Below are 20,930 nucleotides of genomic sequence, written 5' to 3'. Positions count from 1 at the left end.
AGATTTACGGGAACGAGATGAGTGAATGTTATCTTTCCCAGATGCTAAAAATGGTTGATTTTGCCATAGTTATGGACTTTTAAATTTGCGGGTACTCGGGTAGATTGTCGGCCTGTTTTCTTTATGTTGGACACATAACGGTTCAACGTCGCATTCTCTAGTAGCGAACTGAGAAGCCTTCGACCAGACAGGGGGTTGGTGCAGATTCAACAAGCCGCCCGGAAACACACTTTTACATACAAATCATGCGACGAAAAACGAATTCGAATTTGAGTCACTGTATAAAAAGTTTTATTTCGATTACCTTCTAGATATCAGCGTTGTTAGAAGATGTTATGTTGACTATTAACCCTTTCACGTCTATGTTGTTTCAAAATAACATTTATAAACGTTAGTGCAAGTTTTCTCACAAATCTTAGGAAGTGACACCAATATATTTCATTTGAAAACTAAATTATAACAAAATTATCCGTAGAAGTTTATTAAGGCGTTCAGTTTTGTTTTGCTCCCGTTGAAGCAATGCTGTTGGGGATAGCTCGAGAAAATCTGGGACGGGACAAAACGTCAAACGTCGCTTTGAACCAGAATGGGCCAGAATAAGATGGCATGTGAGCGTAATGTTGACATAAGTATACTGTCTCGAAATATTGATGAAAACTATCAATACTTTGATATTTAGGCTAATTTGCGCTTTTAGAATATAATAGATATATAAGGAGAATTGTGATGAGCATCCAATAGTGAAAATTGAACAGCTAATATCACTCCGAGTGAAGCACCTTTTTTGATCAAAACACGTTATTTTTGTGTTCCCCAACCAAAACAGGGTAACGTACCCCGTGTATCAACCTACCATATATTTCACCGCAAAACACTGTCCGTTTATTTCCCTGCAAAATGCTAAGAATATCCCAAACAACGTGAAACTCAAATTCAAATCCAAAAATCCAAAGTCTTGTGACATTTGTACCTTCTGAAGAATCATTAGAACACAAGAAGATGATGTTAATCAGACTTACGATTGCGGTTTCTGCACTTGTTACTATGACCTTATGGATGTAACATCCAATCTGTTCAGGTCACGAACAGCAGTTCCGCAAAGTTGCAATTTAGGTATGAGGGTTAAGGTCCGGAATCGAAGATATTTTACTATTTTTTTAACCGCTCAATCCAAAACCGTGATGCCAATCAACTTTGCATAATTCGTTAAGGAATTTATGAGTGCTACTATCGGGATTTTACCCCACCTTACTCTAGACATGTGTATAAAATTTGTATTTGATTCTTTGCTGATCTTCAGTACAAGTGTAACAGTTGTGACCGATGGTGGTGTTATTGGAAAAGAGATTCGTAGAAATCGAAACGTGCTAAAAAGTGTGATATTTACCGACTATTTGCATAGTGTGAAATTGCCTAATATCTGGTGATATCTTGCCTAGGAATTGAGATGAGTTGTCTTTTAAATGTTAGTATTGAATCATTTGAGGCTAACCGTTTGAAACCGGTTTGCATTTAAACTATTTGTGGTGTGTTTGCAATAGTTTGAACCTGATTGTATAGGAAATGCATGCTTGCGCATGGAAAGGTTGTTTTAGTAACCATTAATTAACGGCTATTAATAGTGTTGTTCTGACTATGGATGGCAAAACTAGTAATATTTTGAAATACAAGCTGATGCTGACGAAATTGCTTTAATTTTCTATTACTGTGCAATTTAGGAATTAAGCTATCATTTACTAATGTAGTCTAAATCTCGAGAATCCGAGTACATATTTTTAAATGTTTACAAATCTTATCGGAACACTAGGGTTGTTACGTCTATACGACAACAAATGTTTTTTTTTCAAAATCACTATGATTTCTGGACCATGAACAAAAATCATTTGTTTGTATATTCGTCTGTTAGCCTATGTTGTAGCGAAGGCGTTGCGTTCTTATTTTCTAATGTTTACGGCCCTAGCAACATTCAAAACAGTTACGCATGTGCTGATAACCCAAGGAAGATGCACCGTGACTCAAAACGTGAAACTCGTGGTTCAAGTAGTTCATCATGAACTGGCTCATGATACGATTTATCGCTGATCTTGTTTTAGTTCATGCGCTTATGTATTAGTTCAAAAATCGAACACTAATATTTATCTCTTCTTTGTTTTAACGTTTATAGAATATAGTCCTATAGGTCTCCTATTTTGTAGAATACTATTCATGATTTAAGTCTTACGCCTTGAACTAGTTCATGAAATATGGCACACATTTACAAAATTTTAGTCGTCGTAATAATTTTCTTGATAATTTGATTAGATAATTCTTTGGTTGAACAATATTGTATTTTGCTACTTGTAATTGGTGCAGGCAATTTAGAACAGTACAAATATGATTTTTGAGCACCATTTAACCCTTTCATGCTCAACTTTTTTTTAGTGCATGTAGGGTTTCAAAACTATTTTTCCTTAAAAGCGGTGGGGTCAAGAAACACTAAAAGCCTTTCTTCATAAAGATAGGTGCTTCCCTCGCAGTGCTAGAAGCTGCTAAATTTTTACCTCCCAATGCTCAATACAATTCTTCTAGAATATTTACAATATTCCACTTGTGTGGAAAACGTAGCCAAAGACAGTCTAAATCGATAAGTTTTATCAGTTTTTAACAATATTGCAACATAACGAAGATATATGAAAAATTCATATTCCATCATCAACATAAACTGTCCCTGGCAGCACTGCTGATCCTTGTAACTATTAATACTCAAATGAAAGGCAATAGACACATTTATTAGCCTTACTTGTTTTTGTGAGCAAATCTTGCCTCAATGAAAAATTATAGTTTTTTTAAAAACGTTGTTGTCCACAAACAACATGGGCATGAATGGGTTAAAGTAAATGGATACCTGGCTATCGACCCATAATAATTTAAAAACTATATTAGATCGAATAAATTAAAATTCAATAAGGAGCTATCCATATACCACGTTGACAATTGGAAGGAGGGTAGGAGGTACGAAAAAGTCCACGCTTGTTCATAACGAAGGGAGTGAGGGCATAGAAATAGTCCACGTGGACTCATTTATGTTTTTTTTTCTTAATGAGATCGTAAAACAAATTTGCATCATTGTCATAAGCGTTTGATGTTTTCCTTCCAATCATCCCAAAACACTTAAAGAGCTCTCAACAGCATTACCTGTGCTTTAGAGCTACAAGAAAAAATGACCCCCATCGGCCCACCCTTGAGTCGATTCCCAGTTCCACCAGGTGTACTTGCTCCAAATTTGAAACAAATCGGACAAGTCTAGCTACCGGACTAACATGCCTGAAGTTTGTATGGGAAAACCCACTAGTTCCCATTGCACTGTACGCATCAGATTACAACTGCAACTGAAACTAAGAAAGATAATTTAATTGTCTACAATTCTGTCGAAGACTGCGAATCAGTCCGGCTTTGATAGAAAAAGTTATTAAGCTTTTAACGAAGTGATGTCTAAGTCAGTTTTGCATGAAGCCTAGTAACGCATGGTTGTATTTCAGTACTCGATTCCCGTAAACTATACATTTTGTGAAATAATGGCAAGATTTAGCTCAATTGTTAGCGACTGCATGAAGCAACCAAGGAGCAGGGCCGGCGTTAAACTTTTAGCACGAGTGGGTAGTAAGCATAGGGTGAGGGTAATAGAATAGGAATTTGTCTCATTTTCGCAATACACACGCTTACATTACATTTACATTAAATCACAATGTAATGTAATTGTGCAAATGAAATTGTCGTGCATCGAAATTTTCAAATGAGTGCCCGAGATACATACGTGGAAGATTTCAAATTCATGAAAATGCCCATGTAATTACCCACTCGGTTATTTTCGAGTGGGTAGTACTACCCATACTACCCACGCTTTCCGCCAGCCCTGCCAAGGAGCATGATCTGCAAACCGGAGGCCGGAAACGACCACACGACGGGCGGCTTTAAATGTCCGGTGAAAGCAAGCCACCAATGGTGGAGATAACCCAGCTTAATCTTAATCATTGCGACGTTGCACAGCAACTCTTGTGGCAGTCGACAACAGAAACGAAATGCGACGTTGAAATTATTGTAGAGCCGTATCGTGTTTTTTCCGATAACGGTAACTGGGTGCTGGATAGTGCTGGGATGGTGGCAATCCAAGTGATGGGCGGTTTCCCTGTCCAAGAAGTGATGAAAAAGTACACACGAAGGCTTCGTGATCGCCAGGATCAACGGCATATTCGTCTGTAGCTGCAAAGCTCTCCCAAGATGGACACCAGAGCAGTACAATCGGATGTTGGAAGAAGGTGTCGCTGCCCAATCCAGGAAAATCACCAGGAGGTCTTGCATCGAATCGGCCTATGCGCCTGCTGGATACTCTTGGTATACTACTGGAAAGGGTCATCCTCAACAGACTGACGACCTAGGCTGAAAGTGAGAACGGATTACCGAAGAGGTAGTTCGGGTTCCGGAAAAAGAATTTGACGGTGAACGCCATCCGCATATTAATTGCCAGCGCGTAGAAAGCATTGAGGTTAAAGAGAAGGAGTAATCGCTACTGCACCGTGGTAACGATACACATGAAGAACGCATTTAATATTGCCAGTTAGGGGGTGATAGGCGTAGCGCTGCACAGAATGCGAGTTCCCGACTATTTGTGCAAGGTTCTGAAAAGTTACTTCCAGAGCCGAGTACTGGTTTAAGAAAGGAATATGGGACAGCGGTCGATTAGGGTCACGGCGGGTGTACCTCAGGGCTCTTGTCCCAACGTTCTGGAATATAATGTACAGCGGTGTGTTAATACTGGACATACTGTGTTCGATAAGTTGAATCAGTTTACTTCTGTTGAGTGTTGGGAGTTTTTTGTAAAATTTGTGTAGTAAACCTGTTTCAGTGGAACCTGCAATATGTGATTTGTTTTCGGTAGACGCTTTATAAGCCTAACAGAGTGGAGTACCAGCCGACTGAGCTTTATCGTGCCTGAAAACCCAGTGTCATTTCACCAAAAGTGCCTGGTATTTTGTTTTGCAAATTACCATCATCGTTATCGACGCCTTCGTTAAGTTTTTTGCCTCTGTTTTCATCTGCTACCCGTGTGTAACGAACCCAGTGAGAACCGCAATGGAGAAGAAGCAGTGCGCGCCTACATAGCAGAGACTCAAATAGCACCTCCTTACGAACAAAACGTAACTGATTTGTCAACGCAAGTACAACAACTGTCTGCTGCTGTCGTGGCGCTGAACAAAAAAAATCGACAATGTGCCGGGAGCTGCAGTTCAGCCTGAGTGGCCAGCGCCGAAGACACCTGCATGGCCTAGAGGTACAAAACGTCGTCGGGTGGATGAAAACATGTCTATCTCAACTCAGTCCGACCACGGAACCAATATTATTGACCTTAGTGACCTCTCAGTTGCCTCTATTGTCACAAATGTTGATAAATTTTGGCTGTACCTATCTGGGCTCAACCCGTTAGTTAGTTTGTATCTCGTTGCTTAAGTGTACCTGAGCCAATCCATCTCGTGCGACTTGTTCTGAAAGGCAAAGATGTTACCGGCATGTCATTCCTATCGTTTAAAATTTGTTTAGAACACGACATGAAAGCCAAAGCACTGGATCCATCATTTTGGCCTATTTCGGGAGTTTGAAAATCACCCAAAAAACTACAATCGTCGAAAGAATCCCCCCAGCGCGGTGAGCTCGTGAGTGGAATTGTTTCTGTGCGCTCTACAGTGGACGGTGGAAACCTTCGGGTTTCCACCAGAGGCGAGTATTTTAACACATTACTTTTTCCTACACTAAACAAGCCCGTGTTGCAGAATGTTGATGGTGATGAAAGAGGTATCTGGATTTACTATCAGAATTCGAGGGGATTAAGGAGCAAAATCGACCAGATATTCTTGACTGCGTGTGAATCTAATTACGACATCATCATTCTAACAGAGACGGGACTGGACGACCGCATCAGCTCACTTCAGCTATTCGGAAACTCATTTAACGTTTTTCGGTGTGACCGAAGCCCCCTACACAGCAAAAAAAGAGCTTCGGAGGTGTATTGATAGCTGTGGCGCAAGAGCATGCTAGCTCTATAATCGAAACGAGAGACGGCTGCTGCTTTGAGCAAGTGTGTGCAAGTGTCACCGTGCGTGGTAGAGAGATGCTGCTGTGCGGTGTGTACATCCCTCCCGATACAAGCCAAGATGTGAGTGTTATTGATGCGCACATTTCTTCTGTTTCGGAGCTTTGCAGCAAAGGCGTAGGTAATGAAATTGTTTTAGTTTTAGCCACGGATTGAATGGACTCGTGACTCTGATGGAATACGTCCAATTTCAACTCAGCTTCCCTTAGCAAGCACGGCGCTTATTGACGGGATGGATTTTTTGAATCTTTTTCAAACAAACCTACACTCGAATCATCTCGGACGGGTGCTTGATTTAGCCTTTTGTTTTGCTGCGCACAACTTGGCAGTCGATTGTCGTGTTGCTTCGCTGCTGCCGGTCGATGCGCACCGTCCGCCTCTATTTCTTTCGTTACCATCTGTGTGTAACAATAGTGCACACCGTTTAACTGATGCGAATGAAGGGAGGGCATTGAATTATCGCAGAATCGATTTCGCTGGACAGTATTTGCTGCATGTCAATTGGGCATCTTTCCTCGCACTGGATCACGTTGATGATATGGCTGCGTTGTTTCGTGATGTTTTGTTTCAATGGCTAAGTTCAAATTTACCTTTCGTAAAACGGCCCATTTCTCCTCCATGGACAACACCACGACTGCGCGAGTTAAAGCGAGAGCGCAACGCTTGGCAGCGTAAACACCATCGTTGGCGCAGTTCAGAAGCAAAGCGCAATTTTAAAAAATCCAGTGATGAGTATCGTGGATTGAATACCGGATTATACAAAGCATACGCCATGCGGGTTCAGAGGGATCTTCGCCGGAATCCCAAAAAACTTTTGGAATTTTGTTAACTCGAAGCGAAAATGTTCATTGATTCCATCGAACGTGTGTCTCGACGATATTGAATCAACGTCTGCCTTGGATTCGTGTGAGTTGTTTGCAAAGTTTTTTGCTTCTGTTTTTGCTGAGAATACTGCCTCCGCCACTGAAGCTGAAGCTGCTTCGATAGATGGTCCTGAAAACGCTATGGACTTGAGTACATTTTTAATCACTCCCGATATGATTATTACCGCTGTGAATAGGTTGAAAAAATCGTACTCAGCGGGACCGGACGGTATTCCAGCTGTCGTTTACAGTCGGTGTATTGCTTCATTAGCCGAACCTTTGTGCAACATTTTTAACGTTTGAACAAGGCGAATTTCCGGTGATTTCCCTGTTTATAAGAGCGGTGATCGTCGAAATGTTAGAAACTACCGTGGCATAACTAGTCTATCTGCTGCCTCCAAGATATTTGAAATTGTTGTTAGCACCTTCGTACTCTACCGATCAACATGGGTTTATGCCCGGACGATCCGTAACCACAAATCTTCTCGATTTCACATCAACTTGCATCACGCAGATGGAAGATAAGGCACAAATTGACCTAAAAGCTGCATTCGACCGAATTGACCATCGAATATTATTAACCAAAATGTTACGGCTGGGTGCATCACGGAATTTTGTTAAGTGGCTGAATTCTTACTTGAGTGACAGAGTCCTACGTGTGCAGCTTGGCTCTTGTGTTTCCTCTCAATTTACGAACAAATCTGGAGTCCCTCAAGGCAGCAATATGGGACCCCTACTGTTTGTATTATTTTTCAACGATGCTGCTTTGCTGCTTGGTTTGGGGTGCAAACTGGTTTACGCCGATGATTTGAAATTGTACCTCGTAGTCCGATCTATCGACGACTGCATCCGTCTTCAAGCTTCTGGATACATTTGCTAACTGGTGTCGTAAAAACTGGCTAATTGTTGGCGTTGCAAAATGCCAAGTCATAACTTTTCACCGCATGTTCAGTCCGATACATTACGACTATCAAATCGATGGGCAAAGGCTCACTAGAGTTGATTGCGTCAGTGACCTCGGGTTTTGTTGGATACGAAGCTAACATTCAATCAGCCTCGCTCAGCTTTAATCTCTAAAGCATCCCGACAACTCGGCTTCATTTCTAAAATCGGCCGGGATTTCAAGGACCCGCATTGTATGAAGGCGTTATATTGTTCGCTGGTTCGCCCACTTCTGGAAAATGCTTCTTTGATTTGGAGCCCTCATCAGCTTACATGGAACTTACGGATTGAACGGGTGCAGAAGAGATTTGTCCGACTCGCACTACGAGACCTTCCATGGCGGAATCCTCTAGACCTTCCACCGTATCCTGCTCGATGTCGCTTGATCGGTCTCGACACACTGAAACAACGCAGAAAGCTTCAGCAAGTAGTATTCGTAGCAAAGCTTCTTAACGCTGAAATTGACTCCCCGAAGATCCTGTCACTTCTTGATTTTCGTGCCTCGCAACGTTCTCTACGCTCATCTGGCTTACTACAACCTAGATTCCACCGTACGACGTTTGGATTCAATGAACCGATAACCGCATGTATTCGAACTTTCTCTACGGTCGAGGATTTGTTCGAGTTTGGTGAACCATCGCACAAGTTCGCACAGAAAGTTTCGCGGTCTGCTATTTTTATGACTTGACCAGTGCGGTAAAATATCAATTTCAAACGAAAATAATCGTTTCAAGTGAAACTTCGAGCCTTTCACTGTAAACATACCACCACTATATCAGTTGAGTTCGGCTGCCGTCTTCGTTTGAGTCACTCAAAGTTCACTGTCAATTGAATAACAGGTTCTAGTCATTTGACGTTTTTGCCTGTTTAGTTTCTATTGAACACCAACCTCACATTAGCACGGTCTCAGCTAATGGAAGTGAACCATTCCAATGAACCACTCACAAATGAATATGAAGGAACACTCACTGACATAAAAATAACTCCGACCAAGATAATAAATAATATAGGGTAAAGGCTATGATAAGACGAGGCAACTCAAGACGGATACAGGTACGAGCATTTTTTCTCTGTATGAGTAAGGTTGTATTTTTTCGAGGAAGCTGATAAATCAAGAGGATATGAAAAAGAAAAGAATAAAACAAATGACGTAGTGGGCTTTTCTGCTTAACAAACATAAAACAAATTCACTCAAAAATGACAAATGTTCCGAACCTTTCTTTCTCTTCTTCTTGGAGAGTTTTCTTTCCTTTCTTGTGCCCTGGTGAATAATTGTTGACAGATGACTGTATGCAACTAGCGAGGTTGGCAGTGCAGCCAATTTCTTTGTCATATTTAGATATGTTGCTATAATACACATAATAATGACTGTTTTATTAACTCACATTTTGCCAAAATATATCTGGAACTAATCAATTCTAGATTTTTATCATATACTATATGTTTCTAGCAAATTTGGTCAGCATAACAGCCTATTCATCAGAATCAAATTTGCCACAAACTTTGAAATAGAGATGGACGTACTACCAAAATACAGAAATATACAGAAATCGTATTACTAGTTGCTTTATCTTGTCTTAGGTGTAAACGGGCGAACTCGTTAAAGGTCCAAGATGATAGATAACGGAAATCGATGGTTAGTCATTTTAAATGAAGGCGTAGTTGGTTGAGTGGTAAGCGTGACAGCCACCCATCCCAGTTAGTCTGGGTGCAATCCCAGCCGAGGTCGCTGAGATTTTTCTGAGGTGTAAAATCTTCCTTCGGAAGGGAAGTAAAGCCGTTGCCTAGCAAAAGCAAGTATCGGACTAACGTTCCTTCTGCGATCTACGTTCGGGCCAGGCCGGCGCCGGTTTTGTTCAATAAACACTTTAGGATTACCAGGAGTTGCACATTGAAAGATGTTTCCCTAATCCCAAGCACTACTACTGATTCCCTGTGCAACTTCAGCTAGTCTAGATCGATAACGGAGTAGCAGCTACGGGTGGTCGTACAAGGTCAAGCTCAAGCTCGATGGTTAAAGTCATTTTTAAATCAGAGATGAGGGCAACATGGATACCATTTGAAAGGAGGTTAGGCCATTTTGAAATCCAAGATTGCGGCCTATAGTGACCAAGAAACTGTGAAAACAACTATCAATATGGGTATCATTTAAAATAATCATAAAATACCGTAATTTATGAATTTAGGCCATTTTGAAAACAAAGATGGCGGTTTCGGGTAACCACCACAGTAAAAACCATGATCAATATATATCTATATCGCTTTTGCAATGATGGTCACTAGATGACGGAAACTGATGATTGAGGACATTTTGCAATCAATCAATCCAATATGGCGCCTTTTGGTTACCTCAAATCAATAAACCCACCTTCGATATGACCTATTTATAGCATTCATATCGAGCAGAACCTTTTCGAATTCTTTCTGAAAAAAAAAGATTCTCGTAGACTATAGACTGTGCTCGTAATGTGTTCCTATATAACCAGTGTGGAAATGTTTTACCTCTTCACCATGTCATCGGAATTGTACACAGGGAACTATTGGTAGAGGTGCAAATAAATAGCTGAATTACATATTTGATTTTAGCAATGAATTTGACAGCTTCGTACAATTATGATAGCATACTGCGGCTATCATATTTCTTTTTCAAATTTTCTTAAATTCGCAGAGTTCAGACGAAAATAATGAATCTACTAATAACAGCTTATTGTGTGTCAATAAAATGGTCATTATTATGTGTATTATAGCAACATATCTAAATATGACAAAGAAATTGGCTGCACTGCCAACCTCGCTAGCTGCATACACTCATCTGTCATCTGGCACAAGAAAGGCATGATAACCAAAAATACGAAGCCAGTTGTCTCTTTTTGTCTTAGGTTTACCCGGATCTCATTTGACTGGTGCTCACTGGGGAAATTGAAAGCTGATCTATTCATTTGAGAGGATCAAACGAAGGAGGTTGAATATGAATTGCGACTCATTTGAAAGCAGCGGTGAGTGAAGTGCCATGAACCCAGCTTCAGATTAACAACAACTGATGCGTTAAATGAATGTGAATGCTACTGCAGACGACTGATTGACTGCGTTCATTCAGTTTCGATTGAATGAAATGAAATTTTACTGCACTGGACTTGACTCCTGCTATTCATTAAGACTATTTTTGTCAGATGAATTATTTTAATAAATAAATAAACTGCCCGGCGGAGTTGAGATCATCGGCTGTGCAGATGCCGTTGTTCTGTCGATAATCGGCGAGTCCCTTGAGGAGGTGGAGGTGTTGACGGCAGGGACAATAGGCATCGTGGATGGCTGACGTCAAGTTACAGCTAGCTCACCATAAAACGCAGGTAGTGCTGGTCAGCAATCGAAAAACAATCTAGCTGTAGTGATCAACCTCGGAGTGTCTCCTATCCCATCCATTTCATTCATGCGTGTGCTGAAGCACCTGAGTATGATGGTCGACGATCGGTTGAATTACAACATTAACATGTGAGAAGGCTGTGAGGACAACTCTAGACCAACATGAGAAAAGGGCGGAAGTCCAAATGAGAGTCTCTCTTTGTTTACTCTCTCTTTCGTCCATAACTCGGCCGCTTCTACGTTTGCTCCTAAACTCTTAGCATAATAGGCTAGACGACATCAGAGTCTTCCAATATTTATTGAAAAAATGTTGGAATGTTTTATGTTGACGCCATAATAATCGAAAGAGAAAGTAAACACAGAGAGACTCTCATTTGACTTCCGCCCATTTCACATGTTGGTCTAGAACTAAGGTATTGGTAAGGATTGTGCCGAATAATGGAGGAGCAAGATGCAGATCAAGACGTCTCCTGGTGTCTCATCCTTAAATGCCCTAGGTTCGAAGAAGTTCGATGAGGTATGCCTGGTGTTACAGTTGACAATATCGTTGAAGAGATGTTCCACGACGAGCATATCTGGGACGCTGTCAACAGAGTGGTTACGAGTTTACTCTCCAAGCTGCAGAGGAAGTGGCGAAGGGACCAACAAAGTAGTGCCATCGGCCCGAAAGCCGCAGTAGGGTAGATTCGCCGCCGGGAACTATCCGACTAAATCGTGACAAAAATGGGAGCTAATTTGTCCACGAAACAAACACCGGTACCGAGAGAAATTCCGCTACCGTGGAACTCTTAGTCGAAGTAGAGTAGTTTACTGCCAGGTAATATTCCGAGTAGATCTAGATAGAGCAAAATGTCTCAAGGAAGCGGGTACCGGTGTCGGTAGAAATTCCTCTGTCGGGAAACTATCGGTTGGAGTAGTATGAGGTATCCTTCGAGTAGATTATGATAAGGCTGGGAGTTGAATGACTCATGGAATCAGGAGCTAACTGGTTCATGGAATCAGCATCTAAATGGTGACGGGAGCTAAAATTGTGTAATATATAGAGACAAGAAGCAAGAGAAGGGTTGAGAGTTAAATCAAAGCTCAAAGAACCAAGTGAGGCTCCGAGATAGAGCAAAAGGAAAAGGTGCGACGAAAGTACAACGACCCCGCCGCGAAGTAATTCCGTGGGGAAGAAGGGCGAAAAAGAAGTAAGGAGTGTTTCAGTGGTAAATCACGAACGTTTCTTGCGCGACATCACGCACATTGACTAAGGGTTTGTTCAGGAACACAAATTGTGTCTCCGTCTTTTTGAGCTAGCATCATTTTTAAAGGCTCTTAGATAATAAAAGTATCATAACGATTTACGAAATTGTTATCTCGGTGCGCTGTAACCAATGGTGTACCTTCGAACAACTTGTTTGACTAAATTATTCTGCTTGAATCAGCTTTCTCAAATCAAACGACACTTGGGGGCATATTTGTTCATCGAGCCTTCAAATCCGAAGTTTGAAACTTGTTTTTATATTGGTCTATGTTAGAATGATCACTTAATTGGTAATCGAAATTAGTACCCGATTGTAAACTCCAAGTGACCATCTGATATTTAGTCATTTTCTAATAATATGTATTTTATAGATCATCATCTGTGGCCTACTGGTGACACTTTTATGTGCAACCAGTTCTCGAGCATCACATCGTACTCAAAAGCGACAAACTACAAATACATCCATTTCTCCTGAGATTCTCCAACAGTACCCGAATGGAGCATTCGATGACAGAAAGCCGGACCCGGATCCTAACAACCAACAGTTCAAAGACTACGTAAATGTACTGACCCGTTTCGATGATTGGGTAACAGGTCAAACCCACACACGAACCCCGCAGGAGGTACTCCCAGACGACGAAATCAATGATCCGATACCGCAAGTAGATCCCAATAACCAGCGTTTTAAAGACTATGTAAGCGTTTTGACCCGTTTTGACGATTGGGCTACTGGCCACGGCCACGTGCGCGGGCCACAGGACGTGCTTCCGGATGACGAATTCAATGATCCAAAACCTTCAACGGATTCGAATAATACTGCTTTTAAAGAATATGTAACTGAGCTGACTCGATTTGATCCTTGGATCACTGGACAGAAGGTTCCTATTCCAACGGATCCAGCGACGGATGCACTGCATCAAGATATTGGAAACATTGATCAGCTAAATCAAACAACTCAGTATTCGAACTCAGATGAACAGTCTTATAATGACTTTGCTAAGACTTTGCCACTTGCCATTTCTATCCCAACCAGCACAGCACAGCCGAATCGGGAAGAAGTTCCTTTTAGTGATAACAAACCGACTATTCCTCCGAATTCCGCGTACAATGACTACGTGAAGGTGTTGACGCGTTTTGATCCAACAATCACAGGTCAAAAGGTACCTATCCCAGCCGACCCAACAACAGATGCTTTACATCAGGTTTTTCGGAGATCGTTGATAAGTCCCGAAGAACACTTCGCTGATCAGATAAGCGATAGCACCCCGGTAAATCCAGCTGCCAAAAAGGCGTATAATGACTTTGTGTCAGAGCTCAAGCGCTTCGACCCATGGATAACTGGCCATAAGGTTCCCATTCCGCGAGATGCCGCAACCGATGCCTTGCACGAGATCACTAAACGGTCTCTATTCGGTAGCGACTCCGCTCAAATCTCTCAAACACGATCCAAACGTGCAATAATATTTCGTCCATTTTTCGTCTACAGGCAGCAGGAACTGAAGAAAGTTCGTGGTGGCGGTGAAAATCGTGCTTGAAACGAGGACAAACCAAACTGGTTAGTAGACGTGATAATCAATGTCGCATTGAAGTTCAAAATATTGAACAACACCGGCAAACTGCTGATGGTATTACAGTTATTCGTGTGTTATGGCTTTGTAAGTAATGGTATTCATTGTGTGACGTGATTGAAAATTTGGATTGTGTAAATAGTATAAGCAATATTGTTGTTGGACCGTTCTCACACATCAAGAAACAATATTCAATAAATTATAATACAACATATTCTAAGTGGTAGTTTGTCTTTGTAATATCATTTGCACCTTCCAAAACGACTTCTTGTTGATGTACGAAACTGGTTTAAGGCAAATACGCTGATCAACGCATTTGGTGTTTGGGAATCGTGTTGTCCAGTTCGGAGGCTTTTTGTTAGTTTTCAGAACTGAACATTATCATTTTTTAGACCGTACTATCTAATTGATCGTGATCAGTCAAACATTCTGATCATAAATATGCTAATCAGATTCTATGAGCAATAGTTGACATTAATAATTAACATAATTCAAATGCCATATGTGATGATGCAATTGCAGTACATTCTTCCTTTCCAAAATAATACTCCCCGAGTGAATCTTGAATTTTCCTTACGTTCGGTAACATTCATATAGGAAAATTTTTAATAAGGCATTGAGAAATACTTCTTGCTTGCTGTCGGCTAATCCTCAATGCAGTGAGTGTAAAATGTTTTGAAATTCTGAAAAAATTGTTTTGAAGCTTCAAGCAGTCGGCTGAATGCAGATGAAATAGCGACTGGCCGGAGGCTTGAGAGTAGTGTTTCCTTCCCGGGAATTTATTTCCCGGAATTTTGTGATTGCGTCTTCTCATTTTTTTCAATTTATTCCAAAAGCTTTTCCTTCTGAAAAAAAAAATTCTGCAGGCTATATCTCGACCGGCAAACACTTGGAGTGGGTAGTAATCGTAAATTGTACTTTTTCAACTGGTTCGCAGATCAATGGCTATATATCTGTGTACTCGGTAATATGCAGACATTTTTTTGTGATTTGTTAAGGTATATAGTCCAAACCTTACGCAAGTCACTGCTAGAACCCAACAAACAACGAAAGCTGAACAAGCCTTTAATCCGAGAGAAAAAGCTGAACAAGAACGGTTTAAGCCATTATTCAGCTAAATTGTTTGTTGGGAATGTTCATGTTTTCATGCCAAAATCGACAAATTGATTGACTATTGCCGCAAAGCTTTACAGCAGCGTTAGTGGTGCGCATGATATCTCCACAACCGATGAACCAATTGATTGGATTTTTTAATAATTTAATAACTAGATCTTCAATGAAAGTGTTTACAAACAAAGATAGTTACGCAAGTGGCGTTGATTTCTTTAAAAAAATTGATTAGTTTTTCTATCAAAAATTGGGATGGTTTGTAAAGATATCGTGCTTAACGCCATTTAAAACAAAGAAATTTTCCAAGACGTCTGCAGAAATATTTGGTCCATTCATCGAATGCATATTTCGTCGAATGTGTTATACCGGAATTGTAATATTCATTTGAATATGAATTGTGTATATAGATATAATTTTACATTCCGGAATATTTAAATTTGAATGAAAAGAAGTACAGATCGTATTTGTCCAATACCCTGCTCCAATGCTCATCCAAGCTCTTTAATTGTCGCTTTCAAGGATGCAATATTTTTGAAAGGCCTTAAGCTCTAGTAATCCGGATATTCGCCCATAACAGGAAATCGATTGTAGACTTCCCCCATCGCTGCATAGTTCGTCCATTATCCGCTTGATTTTGATTCAATCCTAACTCGGTGATGCTGATCCTACTGTGCCGAGAACGGATTTAACATATCACTTTTTTCACGTGATCGCACACTACCCTGGAACAGCTGAATCATTTCGTTCAAGATAACCAAAGGTTCAAGGTGCTTTGCATTAAATTGATCCCATCCCATCGAATTGCCCTGCAAAGAATTCCAATTTAGGACAGCAACTCCAGCAGCTGCATTCAGGAAATCGTCTTAATCGTAACCGTGATTACCAGAATTAGTTTATACATACATGGAGTTTGTTTATTGCTTACATTAAGAGGAGGTTCCCATTCAACGACCAAAAAGTAAGTAAAATTTGGAATTTTTGTGGGTCAATGAAAAAAAAACATAGAAGGAAACAGTTTTAGGATAAGAAGCTTATTCTTTCGTCTTCATTTACAAATTTCTTCAGTACGAAAAAACAAAATGGCGCCCCTGGTGACGTTCTGTCTAAGGTAAGGTGCGTGTGGAATTCCAAAAATGCTGCAGGATTGATCTGAAACAGAATTTTTTTTAGCCAAGATAAATTTTTAGCCCTTTTTTCCACTTCAATAAAAATAGTGAATACAAAGAATTTGTAGATTTTATAGGTGACTCCTCCAATGAAAAAGGTTTTTTCGGGAGGTCAAAAGATGAAGATTTTTAATTGAACCGTTTTGAGATAACCGCGCTTAAAGTTTTGAGAACACTTTCGATGAATTATTCGTGGTAGAATGTCAATATTTCATAACAATTACTTGGACTTATTGGTTTTAGACATCTTTGATTACGAATTCGAAGTCAGTTTTTCGGAATTAAAAATGATTGATCCAATATGGAACCCCACTAAAAATAAATATTTCAGCCAGAATCGTGAAAAAAGGTTTTGTGAATAATAAACATGAATTTACGTTAATATGTATCAAAATAAAAAATCCGAACCTAATACGGCGGACTAAAATGTGACCTTAACAATTTTTTTCATAATTTTTCGTTTTTCGCCGATTTCTGTGGTTGTTTGATAGCTCATGATTAGTCTGTGATGCCTCTACAGATAAAGCTGTGAAATACGTTCTCGAGACCTGTACAGTGTACACATGTACAGTGAAATGCAAAGCATTCGTGCATAATGCCATGAAAAGATTACTACTTGAGACGCGCAGCTCGAGCCGAAAGCATGGAGGGCAGGATGCCGCTTTGAACAATGGCCCGTAGAAACATTTAACACAACAGTAGGTACTAATACCTTACAATATGTGAAAACAGGAGTCCTCAAGGCTAGGTGTTTCTCCGTGCCGCGGACTGAATTTACCCATGCTGTGTTACGTGAATGTTTGACACAGTGGACGTTTGTTTCTTCGCAAATCGTGGGATTCAAATGATGGTCATGTCCCTAATACACATTTCGGTGTTCGCTATAGGCGATTGTAAGCCAACGTGTTTAGTATCTTCTAGTGGTTATACAACTTGCTGATGATGAAATATGTAGTGCTGTAATCGAGTATGGTTAGAGTAGCACAAATCAGTCTTCAGCATAAAGGTATAGCAACTATGAAACTAGCCCACCTTGTGCAGGAAGGAAAAGCTTCCATAGCTTTGGTTCAACAACCCTATTTCCTTAAAGGAAACTTTTATGTTGGAAAGCTACTTAACCCCGTCTTCCTAGCTTTCAACAAAAATGACATGACAAATCCACGTGAAATGTCTCGTGCATGTAAACTTGCGAATAGTGCTATTGGCGCATGTCTTATATCCGACCTCACAGCTCGCGATGTTTGTGCTATCACGGTCAATATGACTGTTGATAATATAAACAAGAAAAGCATCTATTGGTCGGCATATTTATCACATAGTGAACCATCACCTTCTGATGATTTCAAAAGGGTTGTATCATACTGCAGCAAAAATGGGTTTCCCCTCATAATCGGAAGTGACGCAAATGCCCACTACATAATTTGGGACAGCTCAGATATAGTTTGAGAGGCACCGAATTAATGGAATACTTAAGTAGTACAAATCTGCACATTCTTAATACAGGAAATCGTCCAACATTTGCACGAGCTGGCAGAGAAGAGGTGTTAGATGTAACTCTCTGCTCTTACGGTATTACGCATAAGTTGGCAAATTGGCTCTTACCAAATGAGCTCGAATCGTCGTTATCTGATCATAAGTACCTCTTTGAACATTTCAACGTCCACTCACTGCTCCGGATAAAGCAAACTCACTCATAGTACCAGCATATTAAGAGGCTTGCCCGCTTCGAGTTATGCGTGCTTCTAGAGGAACACCTTGGTGGAATGCCGAACTTGTTCGACTCAAATACTTATGTAGAAGAGCTTGTAATCACAGACAGAGGGACGGGTCGGAGGCATTTAAGTTGACTCGCAAAGCATACTGAAATGCCCTTCGATCCTCTGAGCTAATGTATGGTTGGAAAAGCCTCTGCACAACGAGACTAGTAGATAAAATAAGCTACTTTCGAAATCGAATGACTTTCATGTCAGTTCGATTAGAACTTCTAATGGTGATTACTCGTCTGACGAAGATGTAGGGGTATTGGTTTTACCCACAGTGCTTGGAAGAAATCACTTTGTTTTCCTAGTTTTGCAACCAAATTTTTTTAATGAAATTTTAAAGCGCTGATAAAATTAGACCTTGTTAAAAAATTTCTTAAGAAGAATTCTGCACAGAAACAATTTTATTGGTTTTGTGGAAATTCAGAAAAAGGGTTAAGCTTTAGGTTCAACCATAATTCCCCTATATCCCTTCAAAGCTTCCCCTCTTGGAAGATTGTAAATCTTAGGGTTATTTTATTCCGAACAAGCCCGGGGACAACTTGACAGATAGTGCTTGTTTCATATATGTACCACTAATTTGATGGTGGCGCTAGTATGCCTTCTCCGTACGAGTACCACGAACAACGAAACGAAATAGTTTCAAGAGAAAAGCGTTTTTCGTTACGTGTGTTATGAACGCCGTCGATGCAGCAAGAACAACATTTAGAAAAAGCGTATTCCAAAATGTGGATAAAGAAAACTATTATTAGAGAATACATTTATCCCTAATTGGAAACTGTCAGCAAGGTACATAAATCTTGTTATAAATTTAACTGGAAGTCGTTTTTTTGGTTTTATTGTTGTGTGAAGTGTGTAATCGGTAAATCATTTGTGCTTTTTGCCGAGAAATATAAATGAAAATCATTTTGGCCAATGAAAGTAAATCACCCAGCCTAACAATTCGTGAACATATGACATCTTGTTTCAAATTAATTAAGAACGTCAAGAATTCTAGAATTTTGTTTGGGAATATAAACAAAATATGTAGGATTGTCTACACAGTTAGCAAAATTGGTTTTGGATAGAATTTGTGCGCTTTTACCAGAATTTTGGCAGCAAACCGGGCACTACGCCCGGTAATAGCAAGTATGCTGCCAGGAATATACAATTATGTTCGACTCTTGCCAGAGTATTGTTCGACTTTTGCAATAATTCTGTCCAAAAGATTTTGCGATGGTTTTGGTACGGATCCCTTCAGAATTCATTTCGCATATTACTCAGCTCCAGCCCGTCAGAAAACTAATTGAACGGCGTCTACCGGAGGATTTCATGTTGGTTCGATCCCGAAGATTTTCGGAAATTTCAATATAAGTGGAAGCGGCTCGATTTTGAAAGCCATCTTCTTGTATTTCTGAAAATCGATTTATTTTTCTTGGATTTTTAGATCCAAAATGGAATCTATGTTTCTGTTAAGGTATGGACAGTTTCTAGTTTGAACAGCGAAATAAATTTGGTGAAAAAATGCTTAAATTGTTCACTTTTTACAGATATAGAAAATAATAGATGGGATGCGCCTTTTTTAAATTTTGTTCCATTCGAGCCGCCATGACATCACCAAATCACCATAAAATTTGCTTATGAGTTCAATATATGGGAGCTGTCAAGTTGTCCCCGGGCTGTTCCGAACTTCGGTATCAGTTTCTATTGAAGTCTTCTAATGCAGGTATTTTAAATGATATTAATATGATATGACAACTACTGAATTACGATTATTAATTTAATTAATTACTACGAGATCAGTTAGAAAATCCCATTCCCACAATCATCCAAAGATCCCAATAAACGCTCAAGTTACAAATAAATTAGGGCATTATACCACCAAACTTTTTGTATTAGAGAAACAATTTGCGCTTTGTGCTCATTTTTGATTGCTAATAATAGTACTATTAAAGTAGGTACAGTCCTTGCACATATCGTCCTGGAGAAAGCGTTCATATTTTAAAGTGCTTCCATATTCCAGAACACCAAACGCGATGAGATTTTTTTCATGTTTGAAAAAAAAATCTCCCCAAACGACTTACTTCGACATTTCTGTGGTAATCTATGGCACAAGTTAGAAGAAAACAACTTGTGTATTCTACTTCATAGCGGTTATGTCTTTGACATTACCCATTAATCTTTTTTGTCCTCAACTCAAAGTGATACGGTGCCATAAGTTTCGTTAGTGCACTGCACTGTTGCTTCAAGTGTGAAAATTAAATTCTGTATTTGAAGTTGTGACTTAATTTTAATATGCTGTCATTTTCAATTTACGTAATTTTTACCTTTCCCATTCTCTTTTCATCGCATAATTTGTGCAATGTCAAATTTGTGAATAATATAGGGAACCTACTGATTAATTCAACTTATTTTGATCCCTGATTCTCGAACTAAAGATTTGAATTTGCGGGATGGATCGAATGGTTACTGATTCAGCCGAATTTCGAAATAATTATCTATCTCACAATGTGTAGACCAGCACCGTACAAACTTACCAACAGCATCGTATTGCAATAAGTATTTACATAGGATAGAAAAATTGTAGGTACCCACGGCTTACACATACTTTCTGTGAGCCGTGGGTACCTAGCTAAGAAAAACAGCCTTTTAGCGCTATTGGTTTCTGTCTGTTAATGATGATATGTATTGTTATTAAGAAACCACTTCGTTATACAATATGTTTTGCTGTACGAAAACTCGTTTGGAGTAATGGAAATTGTTAGTTTGCTCCAGGAATACAACAAAACGAGTTAACCCAGAATACAGG

General features: G+C 39.9%; 1 protein-coding gene and 1 long non-coding RNA gene across 3 annotated transcripts in view; one reads left to right on the top strand and one right to left on the bottom strand.

Annotated features, from left to right (window-relative positions):
* Positions 1 to 20,930, bottom strand: part of LOC131691685 (uncharacterized) — a 124,889-nt gene that overhangs the window by 34,079 nt on the left and 69,880 nt on the right. The gene's annotated exons all lie outside the window — the stretch shown is intronic.
* On the top strand, positions 1,295 to 14,284 carry LOC131691678 (uncharacterized). Of its 2 annotated transcripts, XM_058978257.1 has the most exons (3): positions 1,295 to 1,465; positions 12,910 to 13,951; positions 14,025 to 14,284. In XM_058978257.1, the coding sequence occupies exons 1-3, from the start codon at positions 1,448 to 1,450 to the stop codon at positions 14,036 to 14,038; spliced, it is 1,074 nt and encodes a 357-aa protein (XP_058834240.1). In that variant the 5' UTR covers positions 1,295 to 1,447; the 3' UTR covers positions 14,039 to 14,284. The 2 variants fall into 2 exon arrangements, with proteins under 2 accessions (XP_058834240.1, XP_058834239.1); XM_058978256.1 differs by having other exon boundaries at positions 1,296 to 1,465; positions 12,910 to 14,284.

The sequence above is a fragment of the Topomyia yanbarensis genome, chromosome 3 (assembly GCF_030247195.1).
Source record: "Topomyia yanbarensis strain Yona2022 chromosome 3, ASM3024719v1, whole genome shotgun sequence".
Classification (NCBI taxonomy): Eukaryota; Metazoa; Arthropoda; class Insecta; order Diptera; family Culicidae; genus Topomyia; species Topomyia yanbarensis.
The sequence above is the reverse complement of the archived record's forward strand: the minus strand, read 5'-3'. Positions and strand labels throughout refer to the sequence as shown.